This window comes from Narcine bancroftii, chromosome 1 (assembly GCF_036971445.1).
Source record: "Narcine bancroftii isolate sNarBan1 chromosome 1, sNarBan1.hap1, whole genome shotgun sequence".
NCBI classification, from domain to species: domain Eukaryota; kingdom Metazoa; phylum Chordata; class Chondrichthyes; order Torpediniformes; family Narcinidae; genus Narcine; species Narcine bancroftii.
The window spans coordinates 83,527,577-83,550,604 of NC_091469.1; the positions used below are offsets into that span (position 1 = coordinate 83,527,577).

Sequence of the window (23,028 nt, forward strand, 5' to 3'; positions counted from 1 at the left end):
TGTGTAAAAGTAGATGACACATTTTTCTTGTTTATTTTTCATTGTGTGATGACATTGTTTAATGGTTTTATTGTATATGTTGAATGTTTATTGGTTTTGGAGGGGGGTGGGAAGGGGGGAGGGAAGGTGGGAGGGAAGGTAGGGGGGGAAAAAAGGGGAGAAAATGCTACTGTGTATATTTAAGAGGGAAATGTTTGTATGTATTTTGGCTGTTATGGTTCACAGCGTGAAAAATAAAAAAAATATTTTTAAAAAAGGATCCACACATCCAACACACACTCTGTTCTTGGTGTTACCATCAGGAAAGAGGTATAGGTGTCACAAGATCCTCACCACCAGGTTCAGCAGCTACCCATCCACCATCAGACTCCTCAACAACAAACTCAATCAGGGACTCATTTAAAGACTTGCTTTTTCACTTTATTTTTTTTCCTTTCCATATTGCACAGTCATTTGTTTACAGTTGTTCCATTTTTGTACATGTGCACATTTTGTGCAGTTCTTGCACAAGCAATAAGTTGTGATTCTGCCTGGCCTGCAGGATAAAGTATGTGATGTCATGTGTGCACTCTGACAATAAGTCTGACTCCAATATTTTCTGCAACTTGCATTTACTGCCTCAGAGAAATTGTATTAACTTAAGAAGCAAATGGTAACCTTCCAGTCCAGCAATCTTGACATGGCATCACCTGCTAGGAGTGCATGTCAAAAGTTAAGGCATTGTTATCAGAAAGGTACTCTAGGATGTCAATTCATTCAGTAGGAGTTTCTGCAATTATTAAGTGAAGAAGAATGTAACATCCTTTCTTTCAGAATTCCAGATCCTCTCAGAGAAGCAGTCTACTGTGGGGCTCTTATAGCTGGCTCTGACAAAGAATGGGATTTTGCATTTTCACTTTACCAGAAATATTCTTCAGTATTGGAAGAAGAAAATGATGTATATATTCTACTCAAGGCTATGGTGTGTTGCACAGAACCATGGATTCTAAAAAGGTACAGTAAATCTCCAATAATCCACCTTCTGACAAAACTTTAAAGGATCAGCATCTCACTCACTGGGACCCCAATTCTGATATTTCCGTTCCTATGAACTTGTGAACCTTCCCTATCTACATTCAATATGATCATGGCTGGTCTTCTACAGGTATATCAATATCACACTTCCTTTCTTTCTATACTTGTTGATGCCTTTTACATCTTGAAGTGTATCTCTCTTTTTAAATATGTTCATGGACTTGGCTTTTACGTCCTCTGTGATAGTAAATTTCAACAGATTCATTATCTCTTATTTCACTCCTTGCTTTGTAACCCCTAGTTCTGGAAACCCCTGCCAAATGGAAACATTCTCCACTCTAAGTTTCAATTAGATTTTTTTCTTGCTCTTTAGAACTTCAGTGAATACGATTCTTGTCAAACTTACTTTTCCTTTTATAGAAGTCTTACGAACTCAAGAATCAGTCTGGTGAATACTTGTTGCATTCTCTCTATGATAAGTATATAATTTCCTTGGATAAGGGGACCACGATTGCACATAATACTCTTGATGTACCCTCTCAGCAAGGCCCTGAACATTTGTAGGAAAATATTCTTGCTCCTTCACTCAAATTCTCTTGTTATGAAGGCCAATATTTTTTTGTCTCCTTTACTGGTTTATTATAGCTGCATATTTGTTTTCAGTGACTGGTGTACAAGAACACTCAAGTCTCTTAAACATTATTTAAATAGTATTAGATTGAGAAATGTTGATAAACAATGTTTTTTTTCTGTTTTTTTTCTACCCATGGATAATTTTGCACCTATCCATGTTACATTTGCAGCTATCATTTTTACCCAGTCACTCAAACATGATTTCACTCACTTTCCACAGCAATAAATAACATTCTATTAGGTTTCCTAATTATTTCTGGTAACTCCATGCTAGCCTTTTAGGAATTGTGCTTTAAGACATACCAATCCCTTTCAGACCTATAAAAGAGGCTAATTTTACATTTTACCACACGATGTTTAACGTCCGAATTATGCCTACTTCCTTAATCTGTCTATATCTTTTCATAGTCTCCTTGCGTAACTTGCCCTTCCTAACTTACCTTCCCACCTATCTTTGTGTGACTCAGAAAATTTAACAACTGCAGATTGCAAATTTAACATCAATAAAAATTGATTTGTGAATACTCTAATTTCTGTATCCAACTCTTGCTCTCTGTTTTTTGTAATTTTGACTAGCTTTATTTTGTACACTTGTTTTCCTTTCCTTATTAATCTTTTAGTTAATTTATTTTCACCTGTCCTGCTAATGAAGCCTGAAAGGTGACCTTACTCAAGAGAGTGAGAATCAATTTAATTCACATTAATTTTCCACATGGGACGTACAAGCTGCTGAGACCCGACAGACTCCAAATCGATCCACAGATGTCCAGAGCTGCTGAACGGTACGAGCAGTGGATCACCTGCATCACAAACTTCCTTGAAGTCGCAGTGGGCCTGGTGGACTCTGATGAGAAGAAACTCAAGGTCCTGAAAGCTAGAGTGGGATACCGAGTGTACCTGGCAATCCAGAACTGCACGACATACCTGGAGACCATGGATGAACTTTACAACCTCTACTGACCCTGGGTGAATGAAGTGTACCCATGGTACTGACTGGCCTCGAGGAGACAGCAACCCAGTTGGTGCATGGACAAGTTCCTCTGAGTACTATACGACCTGGGGAGAGACTGCTGGGGCATTGCTTCACCCCCTGTGCCCGTAGCCCAGTGTGTGCAGGAGCTGGTCCAAGATGCCTGCATGGCTGGAGTGATGTCTGACTACATTAGTCAGTGACTGCTTGAGGACAAGCTTCCCCTGAAGAGAGCCTTCCAGCTTGCCAGGGCCCTTTACTCGGCCCAACGCAATGCTGATGGGATTGCCGGTAAGAACGGGGCCTCCATCTGCAGACCGCGGGCTCTGCCATGTTAGGACCCGGCATCACAGATAGCCTCAGTGATAGCAAGCCACGAGCCCACCGCCGCCACGATCGGACACCCGAGGTACCACTTCTGTGGCCAGCAGAAGCACCCCTGACCACTCTGTCCGGCTAAGAAGTGGATCGGTTCAGGATGTGGAAAGGAGGGACATTACCAACGTGTCTGTAAGTCCAAACCCTCCCTCCTGAGCAATGACTTCACGTCCGACCCCAAACAGCTCGACTGCGTGCACAACTTGGAAGTTGCCATCTTACCAAGCATCTCCTCCACCTTCCTGGATGATGACTCGTCTGCCTTCCACTGCCCAGATAACGTCACTTCCTCCCTCTTCCTCCGATGCGACTTCGTGATCAACATGGAGGTTGCCATCTTACCAATCAGGTCTGCCCTCTGACAGCAATGATGATGACCCAATCCTGGCCTCCGTGACTCTGAACCAGGGCAGCCCTCATCCAATCGCCCACTCGATGATGGAGATTGAAGTAAACGGGTAAAGAACGAACTGCCTGTTTGACAGTGGGAGCAGAGAGAGCTTTATTCACCCAAACATTGTCCAGAAACTCTCTCTCTGTCAGACCCACGGGCAGCACCATTTCTATGGCCACAAAGGACCAATCTGGAGGTACTATGTAGCGTTGTTAATGGTGGGAGGGGTGGGTGAATGCTATGATAACTTTCATTTGCTTGTGATGCCACAGCTCTGTGCACTGATACTACTGGGCCTTGACTTCCAGAGCCAGTTGAGGAGCGTGACAATGGCATTTGGAGGACCACAACCACCCATAACGGTACACAATCCTCGACTCAGAGACCCCTCCCCTCAGCAGCAGGCCCCGTCTGCGGCCTCTCCACCCTCCGCATATCCCCTCTGTCATTATTCAAGAACCTGACCCCAGACTGCTGGCCCATCGTGATGAAAAGTAGGCACTATAGCGCCAAGGATTGGGCATTTATAAAGTCTGAGGTGCAGTGACTCCTGGCGGAGGGGATCATCGCTCCCAGTTCGAGCCCATGGCAGACCCAGGTCGTGGTGGTCAGGGATGGAAGCAAACCCTGTATAATGAACGATTACAGCCAGATGGTCAATCGCTTCACCCAGCTAGATACCCCCTTCCCCGGATAGCCAATATGATCAATGATAGCTCAGTACAAAGTACAAAGTACAAAGACCTGAAATCAGCATACCACTACCTCCCCCCTTCTCCCGGGGAACTGCAAATACACTGCCTTCGAAGTGGATGGCAGACTTTATCACTTCCTCAGGGTCCCTTTTGGAGTCCCCAACTGGGACTCTGTTCCAAAGGGAGATGGATCGGACGGTAGACAGGCATTAATAGACAGGGACGTTCCCCTACCTTGATAATGTCACCATCTGTGGCCATGACCAGCAGGACCACGACGCAAAGCTGGCGAAATTTCTCCACACAGCCAAATCCATTAATTTGACTTACAACAGGGTGAAGTGTGTGTTTAATACCACTCACTTGGCCCTCCTTGGATGCTTCGTGGTGCATGGTGTTATTGACCCCGACTGCATGCTTTCCCTATGAAGCTCCTAATACCACAAAACCTCAAGGCATTGAAACAGTGCCTGGGGTTCTTTGCCCAATAGGTGCCCAATTATTTGAATAAGGTCTACCGCTTAGTAAGGTCCACAAGCCTCCCCTTATTGTTAGAAGCAATTCAATCAAATCAAAGGAGACATCGCTAAAGCCACGATGCATGCTGTGGATGAATCCATCCCATTCCAGGTGGAGAGCAATGCCTCCAAAATCGCACTGGCCGCCTCTCTCAACCAGGCAGGCAGGCCAGTCGCATTTTTTTCCCGCACCCTCCACGGCCCTGAGACATGGCACTCCTCAGTCGAGAAGGAGGCACAGGCAATCAATGAGGCAGTATGCCACTGGCGTCACCACCAGGCCGGGAAAAGATTTACCCTGCTGACGGACCAATGGGCTGTTGCCTTCATGTTTAACACAAAACTGTGGGGTAAAATCAAGAATGATAAAATCTAAGGTGGAGAATCAAATTCTCCAATCCCCCAGATACCCTATCCCGGGGGATGTGCGCCAGTGTGCATCTTGACCGCATTCAGTCCCTCCACGATGACCTCTGCCACCCTGGAGTCACAAGGTTGTTCCACTTCATAAAAGTCTGGAGCCTCCCGTACTCCATTGAAGACATCAGGTCTCTGATCAATTACTTGTTGGATCTGCACAGAATGTAAACCGCAGTTCTTCAGGCCCAACAAAGTACACCTCATCAAGGCCACGACTGAGTCTCGATTTCAAGGGACCCCTGCCCTCGACCAATAGGAACATCTATTTCCTTAACGTCATAGACGAGTTCTTCAGCTTCCAGTTTGCCATCCCCTGTCCCAACATGACCTCTGCCACAGTTATCAGAGCACTCTGCAGCATTTTCACCCTCTTCAGGTACCCTGACTATAACCATAGTGATCGGTGGTCCTTGTTCATGAGCAACAAGCTGTGGCAGTACCAGTTGGATAGAGGCATAGACACTAGTAGGACCACAAGCTATAACCTCAGGGAGAACAGCCAGGTGAAGCAATAAAATGGCACCATTGGGAAGGCGATCCTCCTGGCCCTTCAGTCAAAAGGCCTGGAGGTGTCTCACTGGCCGGAAGTCCTGCCAAATGCACTCCATGCCATCCGACCTCTCTAATACATGGCTACAAATATTACTCCACACGAATGCATGTTTTTCTTCCCCAGGAGGTCGGCGACTGGAACTATTCTGTCACCCTGGCTCTCATCTCCGGGACCCTTCTGGCTGAGGAAACATGTAAGAGGCCATCAGACTGACCTATTGGTGGAAGAGGTGCAGCTCCTGCACGCAAATCCACAGTACACTTATGTCCAGTACCCAAATGGCGATGAGGATATAGTCCCTGTCCAGGACCTGGCATGTGCTGGAGACACCCACCTGCCCCTGGCCCCAGTCACACATGCACACACATCAGCCCCTACAGGGACTTAGTGCAGGCTAGCGGTTCCCTCAAGGCATTCACATCACATGTCTGGGACTCTTGCCCAGCTGAGCCAACCACCATGACTGCCCCCACAGACAACCAGACCCTACCCCTTACAGTGACAGCTTTTCCCCCCCACCTCAAGACACCTGACCAGCAATAGAGCCGACCAGTACACCCCCGGCAGAGCTGCGCAGGTCACAGAGGCAGAGGAAGCCACCTGACCGGCTGAACCTTTAGGACTGAGTTTTGTTTTTTAAAGAGGAGGTGAATGTAGTGATATGTTCTGTTGATGTTCTGTGTATAAGTAGTGACTGGCCCGCCCACTGATGACTCGATCCCCTGTAACCCCTCCCACTATGCCCTCTTCCATTCATTCGAGCACATGGAGTTGGGCCAGATGAAACCTAATGTGTATTAAAACCTATCATTCCTCACTCAGTCTTTAGAGTCATCGATAGAATGTATCACCAAGTTTGGTTCCAATGCAATCTACAAATTCACGGACAACACCACTGCTGTTGGCTTAATAACGGGTGTTACAAGATCAAACCAGCAACCACAAAGAAGGCATATCACACAGGGATAAAGATGAACAATTACTTTATTAACAAAAAATTTACCTTCAAACTTTAATTCAAAATCCCCCCTTTTATAACAATGTCCACTGGTTACTATGCAAATTTCTATAACAGTGTAAAACTAATAAATTCCCCAGCCTAAATATAACATATGCACTTAAAGTCTGTTATATTTCCAACTAGCCCACAGAAAAACTTAGACACAAAACAAACACAAAACACACCAAGACTCACAAAACTTCGATCTCAACCGAAGCAAAGAATCTAAACAAAATTCAGTTTGTTTGGTAAAATGAAGCCAAAAGATCTTTGAGAGAGAGAGAGCACAAAATTTGAAGTTGTCTTCTTGTGTTGCTTGCAGAGAGAGGAACAACTGGCTTGGTCCAGATCTTTCTGGCTGCCTTCGAAATGTTCATCCCTTTTTGAAATCCCAACATTCTAAACTGTCCTCCAGACCATGACTCCTGCTCTGGACCTCCTTCCACTCCACAGCACCACCCAGTGGTGATTTATCGTCCAAGTCCAGAAATTTTTAGATCATTTTCTGCACATGTTCAGTCCGTCTCCCACTCTCTCAGCAGTCCACCTTCACCTTGGCTCTCTCAGGCAAACTGTCACTTTTTAACATAAAACCATACAACACATAGGCTAATACACAACACAGAACTCTGTAACACTGGCAATGATGAGTCAGAATGCAGGATGGAGATAGAGGATCTGTTTGGGTGGTTGTGGTGTACACAATAATCACATCGACATGATGAAGTGATTAAATGACTTTAATTACCAAAAAATCTGAGCATTACTGATACACTACTTGGCCAGGTTCCAGGTACAGGAACAAGAGGGGGAAAGTCCCGACACACCAGCCTTTATTGGGAAATCCGGGAGGAGCCAAGGGAGGGGATAGGGAAGGTCAGGTAGGTTCGAACTAGCCAGTCCATACATCTATGCAAATGTATTTCACCACATTGGTGCCAGAACAATCTTGCTGGCAAAAACCAGCAAGTCCAAGGAGCTTATTATGCTATAGAAGGAGAGGCCAAGGACCATGCACCTGTCTTTAATAATCAGATGGCAATGGAGAGCATTAATACCTTCAAGTTCCTGAGAGTCCTCAAATAAAAGGTCCTCTCCTCGAGCCAGCACATTGAGGCAACTGTGAAGAAGCCACACTAATAAGTCGAGGAGATTTGGCATGTTGTCAAATAGTCGATTGAACCTCTACCATTATACTGTGAAAAGTATACTGACTGGTTGCATCACGGCCTGTTTTGGAAACTGGAGGGCCCAGGATTGCAAAGGGATCCAGAAAGTGGCAAACAACATTCACTGAAAACTTCTATGTGAGATGCTTCCTCAAGAGGGCAGCCAACATCGTAAAGGATCACATCACCATGGTCACAATCTCTTATTGCTATTCCCTTCAAGCAGAATGTAGAAAGGCCCAGTCCAGCATCTCTAGGTTCAAACCCTATTGTTATTCAACTGCTATCAGGTTATTCCCCCTTCCTGTACCACCCTAACCCTAACCATAAACTCAGGGACCGCCAAATTATCTGTCTCCACTACCGAAACATCACTTTTCCTACTCCTACACTAACTGCAGCCATGAATAATTATGTATCTATCCTTTTATATTTATTGTCTTTTCATGTCTTAGCATATTGTGATGAGTTAGCTTGTACTATTGTAGTTGGTGTATCTTATGTGCCTTTTTGGTTGCAGCAAGTAAGAAATTCTGTGCATCATACATTGTAATTGTGTATATGACAATAAAATATGACAATAAACTGACATTGACAAACTGCTTTTATATTCTGCCTCCCTGAATAAAGGACGTCCCTCTTCTGTTTAACAAAGGGCGTCATTTATTAACAGAGCCAGTCCACTACCTCCACTTATCTTCCCATCCTTCCTAAATGTCATGTGCCCTTCAATTGTTAGACCTCGATTTATGTCATCCTGCAGTCTTGTTTCTTCAGTGGTTATCAAATTTTTTAATCTGTGTCCATTCATCTGACACATTACTTTTTGCAACATTTACCTATCTTTTAATTTATTCTTAGATTTGTGCTCTCTATCCCATCAGTCTGTTTATCTCTTCATATCTTTCTTGCTGTATATTAAATAGAAATGACCAAAACACCAGTTCATAATCAAGATCAGAAACCATGCACTGGCTTCCAGGAGTAACCAATGTTGTTCCACCAGAGGGGGGTGATTTTTTTTAGGATTAGAGCACAGGTCCTAAGATTCTGTCCATCCAAATGTAACTTGTCAATGTGTTTACTTGGATCTTTGTCAATTAATCTATCCTTGCATAGGCTGTGCCCAGGATGGGACCTTTACACACCCTGATTCATGACAAGATTTGTGAAATTTGACTCATGATGTCCTGTACATCAGAGATAATCAATAAAACACGTAACTCTTCACTTTATTTTTGCAGATATTTATACTATGCCATGGATGAGTCAAAGATATCCCGGAATCATGCTTTGTTAGTTTTTAATTATATTGCAAATAATCCCATCGGCTGGCTTTTAGTATGGAACTTCATAAGAGGAAACTGGGAAACTTTTCAAACTCTGTAAGTAAACATGGCGAGGGCACATGTTTCATCAGACCACCCCACCCCCTTCCCCGGTTAACTCAAGCATATTTGAAAGAAAAAAAATCTTCCAATGTTCTTTTGCATCCCAATTTGTATTTTGCCTGAATTATTTATTACGATGATAGAAATTTTCTATGGAATTAAAGATTATAAATTACACTTTTATAACCCGCATTCTTCTATATTCTATCCACTCATTTCAATGGGAGATCATGCTCTGATGAGTAAAGATTCACAAAATCTGTCTTCCAAATTTCCAAGCAAATTTTGACAATGATACAAGCAGCTGCCAATAATTCTCTGAATGACTGGCTGAAAATTTGGGATATCTCCACAAATGTGGAACCTTCATTTATAATTAGCAAATTGTTATGGTTTGACAACTGTATGCATGTAGGCCCTGTCTGGCTCAGGAGCATGAAGCCCCTGAGGTTCCCTGGTTATTGGGAGTCTGCCCAAAAATCCTGCAGGCACAGGGTTTCCTTTTATTTTAATAGAAATAATCAGATGCAAGGGACTAAAATAATGTTCAGTCCATTTATATTTTTAACAAAATGTGGTTCATTTAAGATATTTTGAAAGAAAGGCATTTGAAAATATTAACTCTTCTTATAGGTTCATTTTTCAATATATTTGAAATACTTTAATATCCCTGAATTCAACATTCAGAAAAATTCAAAAGCATTTGCTGTGGTGGCCAAACTTCATGGTGTGATGATTTCTTTGTAGGTAGGTGGATGTTTTCCTTGGATGTAGGAGGATGGTTTCCTTATATGTAGGCAGATGGTTTCCTTGGATGTAGGCTGATGGTTTCCTTAGATGTAGGCGGATGATTTCCTTGGATGTAGGCGGATGGTTTCCTTGGATGTAGGCGGATGGTTTCCTTGGATGTAGGTGGATGGTTTCCTTGGATGTAGGCGGATGGTTTCCCTGGATGTAGGTGGATGATTTCCTTGAATGTAGGTGGATCGTTTCCTTGTACATAGACAGATAATTTCAGGTGCCTGTTGACCTTTTTCACTACTCAGCACCAAATATGGCCAGCCTACCACTGAATGCAACAGTTGGTTTTGGAGACCAAGTGTTTAGATGTTGAAATGAGAAGGTACATATATGCAATTGACTTTTGGTTTGTACATTGTCATTTAATAGAGCATTGCAAAGATTTATTGTTATCCAGTGGTGTAGCTTGGATGGTGGTGGCAGGGGTGGGTGGGGGGGGGGGGGGGCGACTGCGCCCCGGTGAACATTTTTTTCAAAAGTGGTGCTTTTCCCTCCTACTCCGACGCCATCACCTTCCTTTGCTCCACCACCATCCCTCCCCCCCCCACCCTGCGCTGATGCTGCCAAAAAATGTGGTTCCCTGCCCCCCAGCTACACCACTGGCTGCAATAAGTTCAGTCAATCCTTCCTCGGTAGTTCCTGACAAAGCACTGTGGTTTCATCCACCTGTCAGGGTTACGGCAGAAGTTGTGATCTGTTTTGGAACCTCTTGACGAAACTGGGGATGGCTCCCCATAGCAGGCACCTACAGCCAGACTCGGTGGAGCCGAGCGGATGCCATTAGGTGGCCAGGCTGTTCAGACAGTCATCAGGTAAATTGGTGGGATAGGCGATGCCAATAGCCACACTCCAGTGCTGGAGGGCAGAGCCACGGCAGTGATGAAGCTGCCTGCGGTGTTCATGGCAAATGCTGTCTTCCTGCATCCATCACCCAAGCTCACAAACAGCAGGGTGGCTCTCTATGCGGTGAATCCCACATCCACTGACTAAAATCCTGTGAAGTGTGTGCTGGGGGGTGATGCTGTGGGACAGATAGTATGGATGCGAGAGGGAAACTCATCCCAACAACGGGGAGAAGGGGTTGACATATAATGCTTGTGCATCATTCAGACTCTGGCAGCAGGAGGGAGGAGGGGGATGTGAGAGGGGATTGAGCCCGATATCAGCGGCGGGCCTCGACCCAAAGCTCTCCCTCCACAGATGCCGGATGAAGCCCTCTCCACCCCACTCGCAGCAGCTTGCTGTCTGCTGCAGAGCCCAGCATAGGCACGCTCTACTGCCTCCCCTCGCTGTTGGGAGTTGTACTCCCTATCCTGCAGAATAGCCTATCTCTCATAGCTAATAAAACTGTATTGGCATGCTTTAATATAATACAAGAATAATTCCATTCTACAAAGTATAATAAGTAATTAGTGCATTATTTTAGGTAACTGAGCTTTTGTGCGCTGGTGCAAAACAAGTGTGTGCGCGCACACCCGCATAGCCCAGAGGGACTAGCAGTCGTAGTGCTTTTTTTATGTGCTTGCTCCCCCTGTCATTAGAACTTGGCTACACCCCTGTTGTTACCATAAAAATTTTGGATTGGTTTTGACTAATGGTAGCCACCTGTTGTGGTTTGTTTGCAGTGTGTAAGAGCATACCCAATCTCTCAGCTTTATGCCAACCATAGCTGGCACCTCTAACACTAGTCCCATTCATTTCAAAGGTATAGCTGACCTTTCAATTTTGCCTTTTTCTCTGCTTATTAATTTAACAGTAATTTAAAAGGGTTTCATATTATTTTGTGATTTTTTTTCAACTAAATTCTTTTTTTTAATATTGAAATCTATTACAACTGTTTTTTAAATGTCTCATTGGTGTGGAAGGAAGAAGTGTAATTAAGACTGGATCAAGCATGATCTGGCTAAATATAGATAGATTTAACTTTGGAGGGAAAATAACAATTAGTAACCTAAAAACATTTTAATGGCACTAAACCACTATTGCATTATTCTTATATTCAAAGTCCAGTGACGATTACAAATGTTGTGTAGTTTGCAGTGTATAACACAGCACAGTCAAAAGGCAAAAAAAAGTTCAGGTTGAAAACTGTAAAACAAATGCCGGTGGTCTGCAAGTCAGGAATCATTTGTGGAGAGAGAAACAAAGTTTATGTTTCAAGCTGAAGATTCTTTCTCAGATGAAGGTCATGGGCAAGCCAGTCTCAGCACATTGAGTTTCATGGGCAAGGCGATCTGCACAAGTATGGGAAATTCTGCATGTGTAAGAGGCTATATTTAATGTCACAGGAATTCACAAGTGATTATCCCCATGTCATTCAGCAAGAGAAGTGTTAAGTATGTGCACTCTTATTGCAAGTCAATAAAAACGATGTATGTAATAGGTCAGATGCACCAGTAGGAAGAGAAAAAAAGTTAACATTTCACACTAAAGCCTGTCTTCAACTTGGAACGTTAATTTGGTTTCTTTTTCCTGACTTTGTTGCCTGACGTGCTCCGTATTTCCAGCATTTTCCTATTCCATATTTCTAGCTTTTTCAGCTCTTTGATTCTTATTAGAATCAAATTTTAATTGGAGAAAAGTCATTAGAAGATAAAATAAATATTCCCTCATGTTTAGAATAAAGAAAATGCTGTAAGGCAGTCTGCTTGCTGTTCATATCAAAACAGCGTTTCACCAGATCACAGTGCACACACATCCACACATAACACATTTCTCACACAGCACTTTATAATCACATGCCTACATAAAAATATAATATAAAATAAATGTGTGTAAATATTCTGGAATAAATTACTCAATTTAATTAATAAGAGACACATCATGTTATAGAATACCTTTCAACAATCTTACAGCCTGCAGGAAGAAGCTATTTTCCAGCCTGGCAGTCCTGATTTTGATACTCCTGAATTTCTTCCCTGATGGAAGTAGACCAAAGATACTGTGTGCAGGATGGAACGGGACTCTCAATTATTCTTTGAGCATTATTTAAACAACACTCCTAGTAAATGTTATCAGTAGCAAAGGGACACCCCAGTGGTGGTCTTGGCCATTTAATGATCAACTGTAGCGACTTCTTGTCTGATGTTTTGCAGCTACCCTCCCAGACAATGATGCAACTGGACAGGACACTCTCAATTGTGCCCCTGTAAAATTTTGTCATGTGGAGGCCAGTAGCCTTGCCTTCCTCCGTCTCTTTAGGAAGCAATAGTGCATATGTTGTGGATCCAGAATAGGTTGGCCGTTAGATGCACACCAAGGAATTCGTCTATCCTATCTTGGCCATCCTGCTGGATCTCCGAGTGAAAGCAACACTTAACTCTTTGAGGTATGAAGCTTTGCTGAAGATGCAAAGAGATGCAGAAGATTTTAAGCTGATATTTGTGTGAAACACGAAAGTCTGTAGATGTGATTGTAGTAAAAACAGAAAAATTCTGGAGGAACTCAGCAGGTCTTGCAGCACCCATAGGAGGTAAAGATGTTTAATCAACATTTCTGACCTGAACTAGAGGAAAGGAGCAAGAGCGAAAAGAGAGTTAGAGCTAGAATAAAGGAGACACACTGATAAGGGACAGGGAGGAGGGTATAACCAAACCAGAGAAGTCGGTCTCAATACCATCTGGTTAGAGGGTGCCTAGACAGAATATGAGGTGTTGCATGTGGTCTCAGTCTAGCAATGCACGAGACCATGGACAGAGATGTCAGCATGAAAATGGGGTGGGGAATTGAAATGGGTTTTGTTGTGTTTGGAAGGTATCAGGTTCAGTGGGTTCACAGAGATACGAGACTGGACTCAAGTGTTACAATCCCAGATAACTTTAATGACCACACAGGAGACAAACCAGAGAGAATGTTAAACGGTACTCAATTACTCTACTACTAAGCAATGCTATAGACATTCACAACAGACCCAGGTTGGACTACAATACTGTGGCCACCTATACTCTACATACTCTACAGACGGGGGCTTTCACAAACATTCCCTGTTCCCTGTACCAATGGGAGTGCATCTCTGCATACTAATCTATCGCAGAACTACGGCTCAGCTTAAGTGTAGTGCACACCTTACCCGTGACACTTCCAGCAATGTCCACAGTAGCAATCTGGCATGCGGCGTGAACCACAAGGCAGAGAGAAAGAATGTGCTCTACATCAATGTTTATACAGTTCTGATCTGGACCTCTAGCCAATAATGACCCTAGGTGATTTAAATGAGCCAATGGCAAGGTGTCCAACCTTGATTGACATGTGATGTAACTTCCGAATAAGTTTCATACTGGAAGGAAACGTGGCCACCCACAATCCACAATATTCCAGATAGGCAGGGAGGCCTTGTATTTCTCCACAATCCACATATAACAGGTGGCCACTGAGAGATCCCACTCTGTTAATGGTCTCTAGTTTTCGTTAGCTGCCTGAAAATTCTCCACCAATTTTTGGGACAATTAAGCACATGGCAGTTCCGAGTGGTGGAAGAGTTTTTCTTAAGGTGGTTTATAGACATTTGGGAGAACACAGAGCCCAGGTGTAAAAGAAAAAAATGAACCTCACAAAGTAAGTCATCTCAGAACCCAAAGGTCATCCTTAATCCTAAAGGGACTCACTGAAAAGTCAGTATCCACCTTATCACAGATGTTCCTTTTGTTCTCTCCAGCCCTCTCTCTTCTCTACAATGTAAAACTTATTTGATTGCCTGAAACAGTCACTTTTGCTTTATCTTTTCACAAATGCTGCCTGAACTGGTGGGTATTCCCAGTGTTTCCTGCGTTACTGTCTGGCTGTTGCTTGACATCAAACTACAGGGCAGTTCTCCACATTTTGGCATGATGCAGATATACATTGGAAAGAGTTTGCAGGGTTGACTGATCAGGATGAACATTTGCCAACTACACTATGGTTAGTGATTAAAGCAGTGTTTTTGTAAACTCCAATGACTCAAAACAATCAACTAGATGTATCTTTTATAAAATCTTCAAATAGAGAAAGTAGTATACAGTAGTTCATTATAACCTGTGTAGTGTCTCTAATTATTGCTTAGATAATTACAATGCCAACATTACTTGTATGCTGTCTGAAGAAATTAAACTTATCCTTTTGTTGGCTTTATGGTATACAGAGGTTATGGAGTTATATGCACTAGCGCCTTAAAACAGTACATAACTCACAAGTGTACTTATTGAAATATAATTACTTATAGTGTATTGGTGAAGGAAGAAATTTTGGTCAGATAGCAGTAGTACTCTTAAAATATTTTTATTAAGTTTAACATATAAGCATACATAATAAACATTGATTACATAATTATATACAAGCAAATACATACAGAAGAGAGAAAAAATAATGGGTAAATAATAAAATATGGATAACTACATTAATAGTTACTTATATTAACTCAATCTCTAGTAATAAAAACAATGTCAGACCCATTTATTAGAGTGTTGTATTAAAATAATAGAGAAAAAAAAACAAAAATCTAATGGACTAAACGAAAATAATAATGATGTGGAATCACTGGCAATATCCGGAGAACAGACAAAGAATTACCAGAACATATAATAATTAGTGATTTTTCCAATTATAATAAAATTCTAAAAATGGGCCCCATAATTTCATAAATTGAAACTTTCTATCTTTAATATTATATCTGATTTTATGTAATCTTAAATAGGACATTACATCATCTAACCACTGCGTATGAGTGGGGGATGAATCTCCTTTGAATTTCAATAAAATAGATAATCTGGCTATCAATGTAGTAAAAATCTAAGACTTTTTTCCTGAGATGCCAATAGAAGTTCATCTGAGTCATGAAAAAAAAACCAAATGGAGCAATTAACGGATAGGGATCCAAGCTAATCTTGAAAATTGTTGATAGAGTTTTCAAGTCTGCTTTCAAATAAAACACTGGCATTTGTGTATCCATCTAATCCAGTGGTTCTCAACCTCTTTCTTTCCACTCACACACCACTTCATCTATTCCCTATGCCATCGGTGCTCTGTGATTAGTCAGGGATTGCTTAAGGTGGTAGGTGAGTGGGAAGGGAAGGTTGAGAATCGCTGCTCTCGACCCAATTTTTACGGAAATATTTTGCTTCAGAAAAATTGTCATTGGCCCATTTCCTTTGGAGTTATGAAACAATGCAAATAATGAGTCAATCAGGTACAATTAAATCAGTGGTTTTCAATTTTTTTCTTTCCACCCACATACCTCCTTAAGCAATCCCTTATTAATCACAGAGCACCTCTGGCATAGGGATTGCTTAAGGTGGTATGTGAATGGAAAGGAAAAAGGTTGAGAACCACTGACCAACAGATTGGCCCTCAGTTCCTTGCCTGTTCCAAAGGCAATATTCTCAGAAATACAACAAAATGGTGCTGGGGCATGCCTGCAAGATGTGCAAAACACATGGATGGGGCTTAAGGACAGTCTTGTGTCTGTTAAAAGAATGGTTTATAGTATGAACTGTGACAAACTAATACTAATAACTTCATTTAACATTGTAAACATATTGTAAAATTACTTTTGTTTTTGTAGCTCTACAGATTACCTTTATCGAAAGTATTTATTTACAACACTGATTGATGGATTTTCAGCTGATTTTGAATTTAAAGAGGTATGAGAATTTGATATACTGATACTGTATGATTACTCGGCAGAACGGATAGTGTAGTCATTAGCACAATGCTGTTACAGTGCCAGCAACCCTAGTTCCGATCCAGCACTGTCTGTAAGGAGTTTGCATGTTCTCCACGTGTCTGTATGGGTTTCCTGCGGTTACTCCATTTTCCTCCCACCTTTTAAAACATACGAGAATTTTAGATTAATTGGGTGCAATTGGTCAGCAAGGGCTTATGGGCCGAAAAGGAATGTTACTGTGCTGTATGTCTAAAAAAATAACTATTCCAATATTTTAAAATGTGCTAGCTGAAATCTCAATGGAAAATCAAAACCTAAATGCTCAACTACAGGAGGAAAGAAACTGATGAATTTCTAAACTACCAGACCAGGAGCATGGCACTTCAAAGTAGTTTCAGCGCAATTACCAAAACAAATCATGACCAAAGCAGGAAATTTGGGGTCTGCAACCAAAGCATGGTCAGTGAGGTGGAAAAAATTTTAACTAAGATGGACAACTCTAGCCACAATCATCTGGCAAAATTAAATCATAGGGTCTCAAAAAAATAATAATATTTGGAATATAGGCAGCATTTATAGAAAGGAGACATGGGTTTTTTTTGAGGAGTATTTAGCAATGCAAGTTAGTAAGTTTTGAAGAATTTGATAGAGGCAATGCAGTTTTAATGATGTAAATTTAGAAGGTGGTGAATGATAGCTGGGCAGCCAAGGATTGGAATAGGGATGTTTGCAAGGAACCAAAGCCTGGAAGAAATCTCAATAATGGATGATCTTAAATGGAAAAGTAGCTCTCTGGGAAGGAATTATTATGGTAGATATTCCATCAGGGATTGTGTATGTTAAGCACCAAGTAATAGGTAGGAAAACAATGTTATACATACTTTTGTGGAATGCAAAATGGGAGTCTGAAGCAAACGTTCAAGAGCATTGGACACAGAGCATTATAGGAAGGATGTGGAAGCTATGGAAAGGGTGCAGAAAAGATTTACCAGGATGTTGTCTGGATTGGGAAATAAGTGTTATGAGGCAAGGTTAGCAGTGCTGGGACTTTTCTCTTTGGAGCTCAGAAGGAGGCCTACAAGATAAGGCATAGATAAGGTAGACAACCAGTGCCTTTTTTCCCCAGGGCAGAGTAGCAAGCACCAAAAAACATCTGTACAAAGTGAAGGGAGGAAAATTTAGGGAGACATCAAGTGGTGGAGGCTGAAACATTAGGGGGATTTAAGGGACTCTTATCCAGGCACATGGATGAAACAAAAATAGAAGGTTATGAGGTAGGAAGGGTTTAGTACTTTAATTTGGTTGGAATATATAGGTCGGCACAAGATCGAGGGCCAAAGGGCTTGTACTGGGCTGTTACGTTCTATGTTCTAGATCAGTTGTCATGCATTAGACATTTTTAAGCATTCTTACACTTAGGGGCATCGTTAATATACTATGAAACTTATTCTGCACATTTCTATGACTGAATTTATCCTTGCCTTTTATATTTGATAGTTTGAACTATTTCTGAATAGTACCTGTACTACTGATGATGGAGAATGGTCAACTATAGTTCAAGAAATCAATAGCTTGTCACAAAAGAAGCAGAAATGGAAGAAGAATTATTATCCTAAAATTCATAAGTGGTTGATTAAAAATGTACATGCAGATTAAATCAACATTTTTTTTAAAGTGCATTAAAAAGGCATAGACTGAAATAAATCCTTTTCACCTGCCTCCTTCAGTGTATGGGCTTCAGGTCACCTTCACTATTCAGGTTTAAAAGCAATGCTTTGACTTTTTAACCCACATATATTTTCTCTTTTAATTTTAGTATATCATTTGGCATCTAATCATTCACCCTGATGAACTATAAACCGAGCTTTAACATTATCATTTCCTTTCATATACCAGGAAGTTTATCTCGTTAACCTCATTTTTGAATAATGTCTGCCCAATTCCTTTTAACTTTTTAAATTCTACATTGATTTTCTTGTCACTCACTTGTAATTTTGTAAACATTCTTCATGTAATTGTGAAAAAATATTGCCCACACTTCAAATGATTTAACTAATGCCTGAAACCTCAACAAAATTACCTATTTCAATTGTATGTTATTGTTTTGATAATGTAATCTAATATCTCATTTGATTTCTTGCTGTATTTAATAGGTTTTAGGATTTTCCATAACAATCAACATTTCTTTACTTATCAACACATTTATTGAACAAGACCATGGTTTATACATGACAAAGGAGAAATAGTTTGTGTGCAGTTGTTTAATAGCTTCCACCTATTCTTTGTTCCTATGAAACTTTTCAAAATGAATAAATTGGATTTACTGGTGCATTGCAAATTCTAGGTTTATATTTCTCACACTTGTCTTGAGGAGTTCTCATTATCCTATGGCCAAAGTCTTCTGAAATCTTACATCAACACTGATGCTTTAGACATAACTGCATTCTTATCAGAAAAGCACAGGTGCGCTGCTCAGTGGTACTTCAGCTTATAGAAGATGTTGGCCCTTTGAAGTAATTACCATAGAACACTACAGCACTAAAATAGGCCAATCGGCCCTTCTAATCTGTGCTGAAATATCATTCCACTAGTCCCACTAACCTGCAGCCAGTCCATAACGCTTCAGACCTCTCCCATTCATGTACCTATCCAACTTATTCTTAAAACTTAAGAGTGAGCCCACATTTACCATGTCAGATAGCAGCTCATTCCACACTTCCACCATTCTCTGATTAAAGAAGTTCCCCCCCTAACATTCCCTCTAAACCACACATGTCAAACTCTGGCCCGTGGGCCAAATTTGGCCCGCGATATAATTGTATTTGGCCCGCAAGATCATATCAAAAATGTATTAGAGGTGGCCCGCTGGCCGCCTCGCCAGTATAGCGCATGCACAGTAACCGCTGTGTCCCAGGGTGAGAGAGAGAGAGAAAAATCCTGGTCCTTGAAAAATAGTGGTGGGTGGTTTTATAAACACGCTGTCGTGTCCCCCCGCCCACCCCACCACTGCAGCGCGGCCTGGCCGGTGTCAGGGGAAGCCAAGGCCGCTTCCCAGCGCCCGGAACCCCAGTGGCACAGCGTTTTTTGGAGCTGCAGATGGAGTCAGGACACCAGAGGGAAGATTGGGGCTCCCCGCCGGGCGATGGGGGTGCCGGCCGCCGGCCGCCCTGCGCTTTCCCACCGGACCAGTGGCGGGTGCCCGGAGTACACGTGGAGAGCGAGGCTGGTCTGGCAGGTAGGGTGGAACCCCCCGCCAATCTCGGGAGTGGCGTGGGCTGGATCGGGATTAGCCGCGCTCACCTGCTCCTCCACCGCTGATCGGGATCCCAGCGCGGTCCTGAGCACGGAGACTGCCCTGGAAAGGTCCTGGGACACCGGCACGGAAAGAAGAGCAGGGTCCGTAGAACATTATAGATCAGAAACAGGCCCATCGGCCCTTTGACTCTACCTCGTGAAAACCCAACACTGGAGAAACTCAGCGGGTTAAACCGTATCCTTTATCCAGCAGAGAGGTACCTGACAATGTTTAGCCCTTGATCCCCCTCATCAATGTATGAGCGAAAGTCTGTGGTTCTCGTAAAAACACCAGAAGGGAGAAACTCAGCAGGTCAAAGGGGGACCAGGAGAAACTCAGCAAGTCAAAGGAGGGTCCGAGAGAAACTCAGCAGGTCAAGGGGGGTCTGGCAGAAACTCAGGGGGGGCCTGACCTCGCCAGGACCGTTGCCCACTCCCCCTCCCTGCCGCAGGCCGACCCGTGACTCACGGTGACGGGGCCGCTGATCCGCCGAGATGCTGCCCTGCAGCGAGAGCCGATGCCCCCGCACTGTCGTTGTCCAACCCGATCACCCGCAAACCCCGCCCTCCCGCACACAGGCCTGAGTAAGTATTATGAACTTTAATCTCAGGATAAAACGATCTTCCAATAGTTTCATGTCACAGTGATAAATATATTCCTGGTTAAAAATGGTCCTGCATCTGGATACAAGCTCATTAGGCATAAAACTTGAAAAGTGTGTAAATCAAAGGATATCTGTACCAATGGAAAAAGGGCATGGCAAATAACCCTGCTAGAGTTCATGCCCACAATCAGTCACCCAATTGATTGTTTCAGGAATCATGTTATTCTCCCACATTCTCAATAGCCCTCAGATTTTACTATTCGACAGGACACTAGCAACATTTGATAAATCCTCTATAGAGAAATATTATTTATTGAATATTTTATTTCTCATTTGTTAATGCTTCTGGAAAAAGTTTATCCAAAACTATTATTAAACATTTATTTTAATAAGAAAAAGTTTAACATTACATATGTTGAAAGAAGAGAAAACATGCAGATGTTGTTGAAAATTTTCAATAAATATTTAGTTCGGCCCTCGACTTAGTCCAAGTTTTTAATTTTGGCCCTCCGTGAATTTGAATTTGACACCCCTGCTCTAAACCTTTCGCCTAAACCCATGTCCTCCTGTATTTTTCACTCCTAATCTATGTGGAAAGAGCCTACTCACATTTAATCTGTCTAAACCCCTCTTAATTTTGTAAACCTCTATCAAATCTCTCCTCATTCTTCTACACTCCAAGGAATAAAGTCCGAACCTGTTTAATCTTTCCCTGTAACTCAACTCCTGAAGACCTGACAACATCCTAGTAAATCTTCTCTGCATTCTTTCAATCTTACTGATATCCTTCCTGTAGTTTGGAAACCAGAATTGTACACAATACTCCAAATTTGGCCTCACCACTGTCTTATATAACCTCACCATAACATCCCAACCTCTATACTCAATATTTTGAATTATGAAGGTCAAGATGCCAAAAGATTTCTATACAACCCTGTCTATCTGTGACGCCACTTTCAGGGAATTATGTATCTGTATTCCCAGATCCCTTTGTTCCATCGGACTCCTCAGTGCTCTATCATTTACTATGTACGACTTTACCTAGATTTATCCTTTCAAAATGCAACACTTGTCTGCATAAAATTCCATCTGCCATTTTCTGGCCTACTTTTCCAGTTGGTCCAGATCCCTCTGCAAGCTTTAAAAACCTTCCTCACTGTCCACAACACCTCCATTCTTAGTGTCATCAGCAAACTTGCTGATCCAATTTCCCACATTATTATTCAGATCATTGATATAGACAACAAACAACAATGATCCCAGCATCGATTCCTAAGCCACACCACTAAACACAGGCCTCCAGTCTGAGAAGCAATCATTCGCTACCCCTCTCTGCCTTCTCCCACACAGCCAATTTCAAATCCAGTTTACAACCTCTCCTTGAATACCTATGTCTGAACCTTTTGAACTACCCTCAGTAAAGTCCATGTAGACAACATCCACAACCCCTCCCTCATCTACCTTCCTGGTAACCTCTTCAAAAAAACTCACCAAGATTTGTTAAACATGACCTGTCATGTATGAAGCCATGCTGACTTTCCTTAATCAGCCCATAACTGTCCAAATACCTATTTATCCATCCTCCAACAATTTATCCACCACTGACATCAGGCTCACTGGCCTATAATTACATGGTTTATTTTTGGAGCCCTTTTTAAACAACGGGACAATATGAGCTACTCTCCAATCTTCTGGCACCTCACCCGTGGCTAAGGATATTTTGAATATATCATCCAGGGCCCCTGAAATTTCTACACTAGTCTCCCTCAAGGTCTGAGGGAATATAATGTCATGCCCAAATGATTTATCTACCTTTATTCACTGTAAGGCAGCAAGCACTTCCTCCTCCTTAATCTCCATCTTTTCCAAGACTCTTCTGTTTATTTCCCTTCCATCCTTATGCATTATGCCACTTTCCCAAGTAAATACAAAATACTGACGCAAAAAAAAGTTTAAGATCTCCCCCATTGCGTGAAGCTCCACACATAGTTGACCATTCTGATGCTCTAGGAGACACATTTTGTCCCTTTTAATATGCTTATAGAAACCCTTTGGGTTTACCTTCATATTATCTGCCAGAAAGAATTGGAGGAGCAAATCTGTAGAGAGATAGCAGACTGATGGAAGAAGCAGAACATTGTGATAGTGGGAGATTTTAACTTCCCAAATATTGACTGGGGCTCCCATATTGTAAAAGTCTGGATGGCTTGGAGTTTGTGAAATATGTTCAGGAAAGTTTTTCTTCCTGATTTCTTTCTTGAGTATTTTCTTGCTTTTTTAAAAAAACTCTTCAAGTTCCTCATTAGCTCTTTGTTGCCTATACTTGCTATACACCTCCTTCTTTCTTAACCAGATGATCAATAACCCTTGAAAATTAGGGTTCCCTTTGCCTTTAATCCTAACAGGAATATGCAAACTCTGCACTCTCAAGATTTCCCCTTGAAGATCATCCACTTACCTAACACACACTTGTCATATAGAACAACATATCCCAATCCACCCTACCTAGATCCTTTCTCATTTCCACAAAATTGGCATTCCTCCAATTTAGAATCC

At 42.1% G+C, this 23,028-nt stretch overlaps 1 protein-coding gene across 1 annotated transcript in view; it reads left to right on the forward strand.

The window, feature by feature from the left end:
- The window catches only part of LOC138739387 (aminopeptidase Q-like), a 212,545-nt gene that overhangs the window by 113,472 nt on the left and 76,045 nt on the right, over positions 1–23,028 (forward strand). The window contains 4 exon segments of the mRNA XM_069891363.1: positions 814–993; positions 8,989–9,129; positions 16,472–16,550; positions 18,071–18,214. Of these exon segments, the coding sequence (XP_069747464.1) occupies positions 814–993; positions 8,989–9,129; positions 16,472–16,550; positions 18,071–18,214 (544 nt within the window).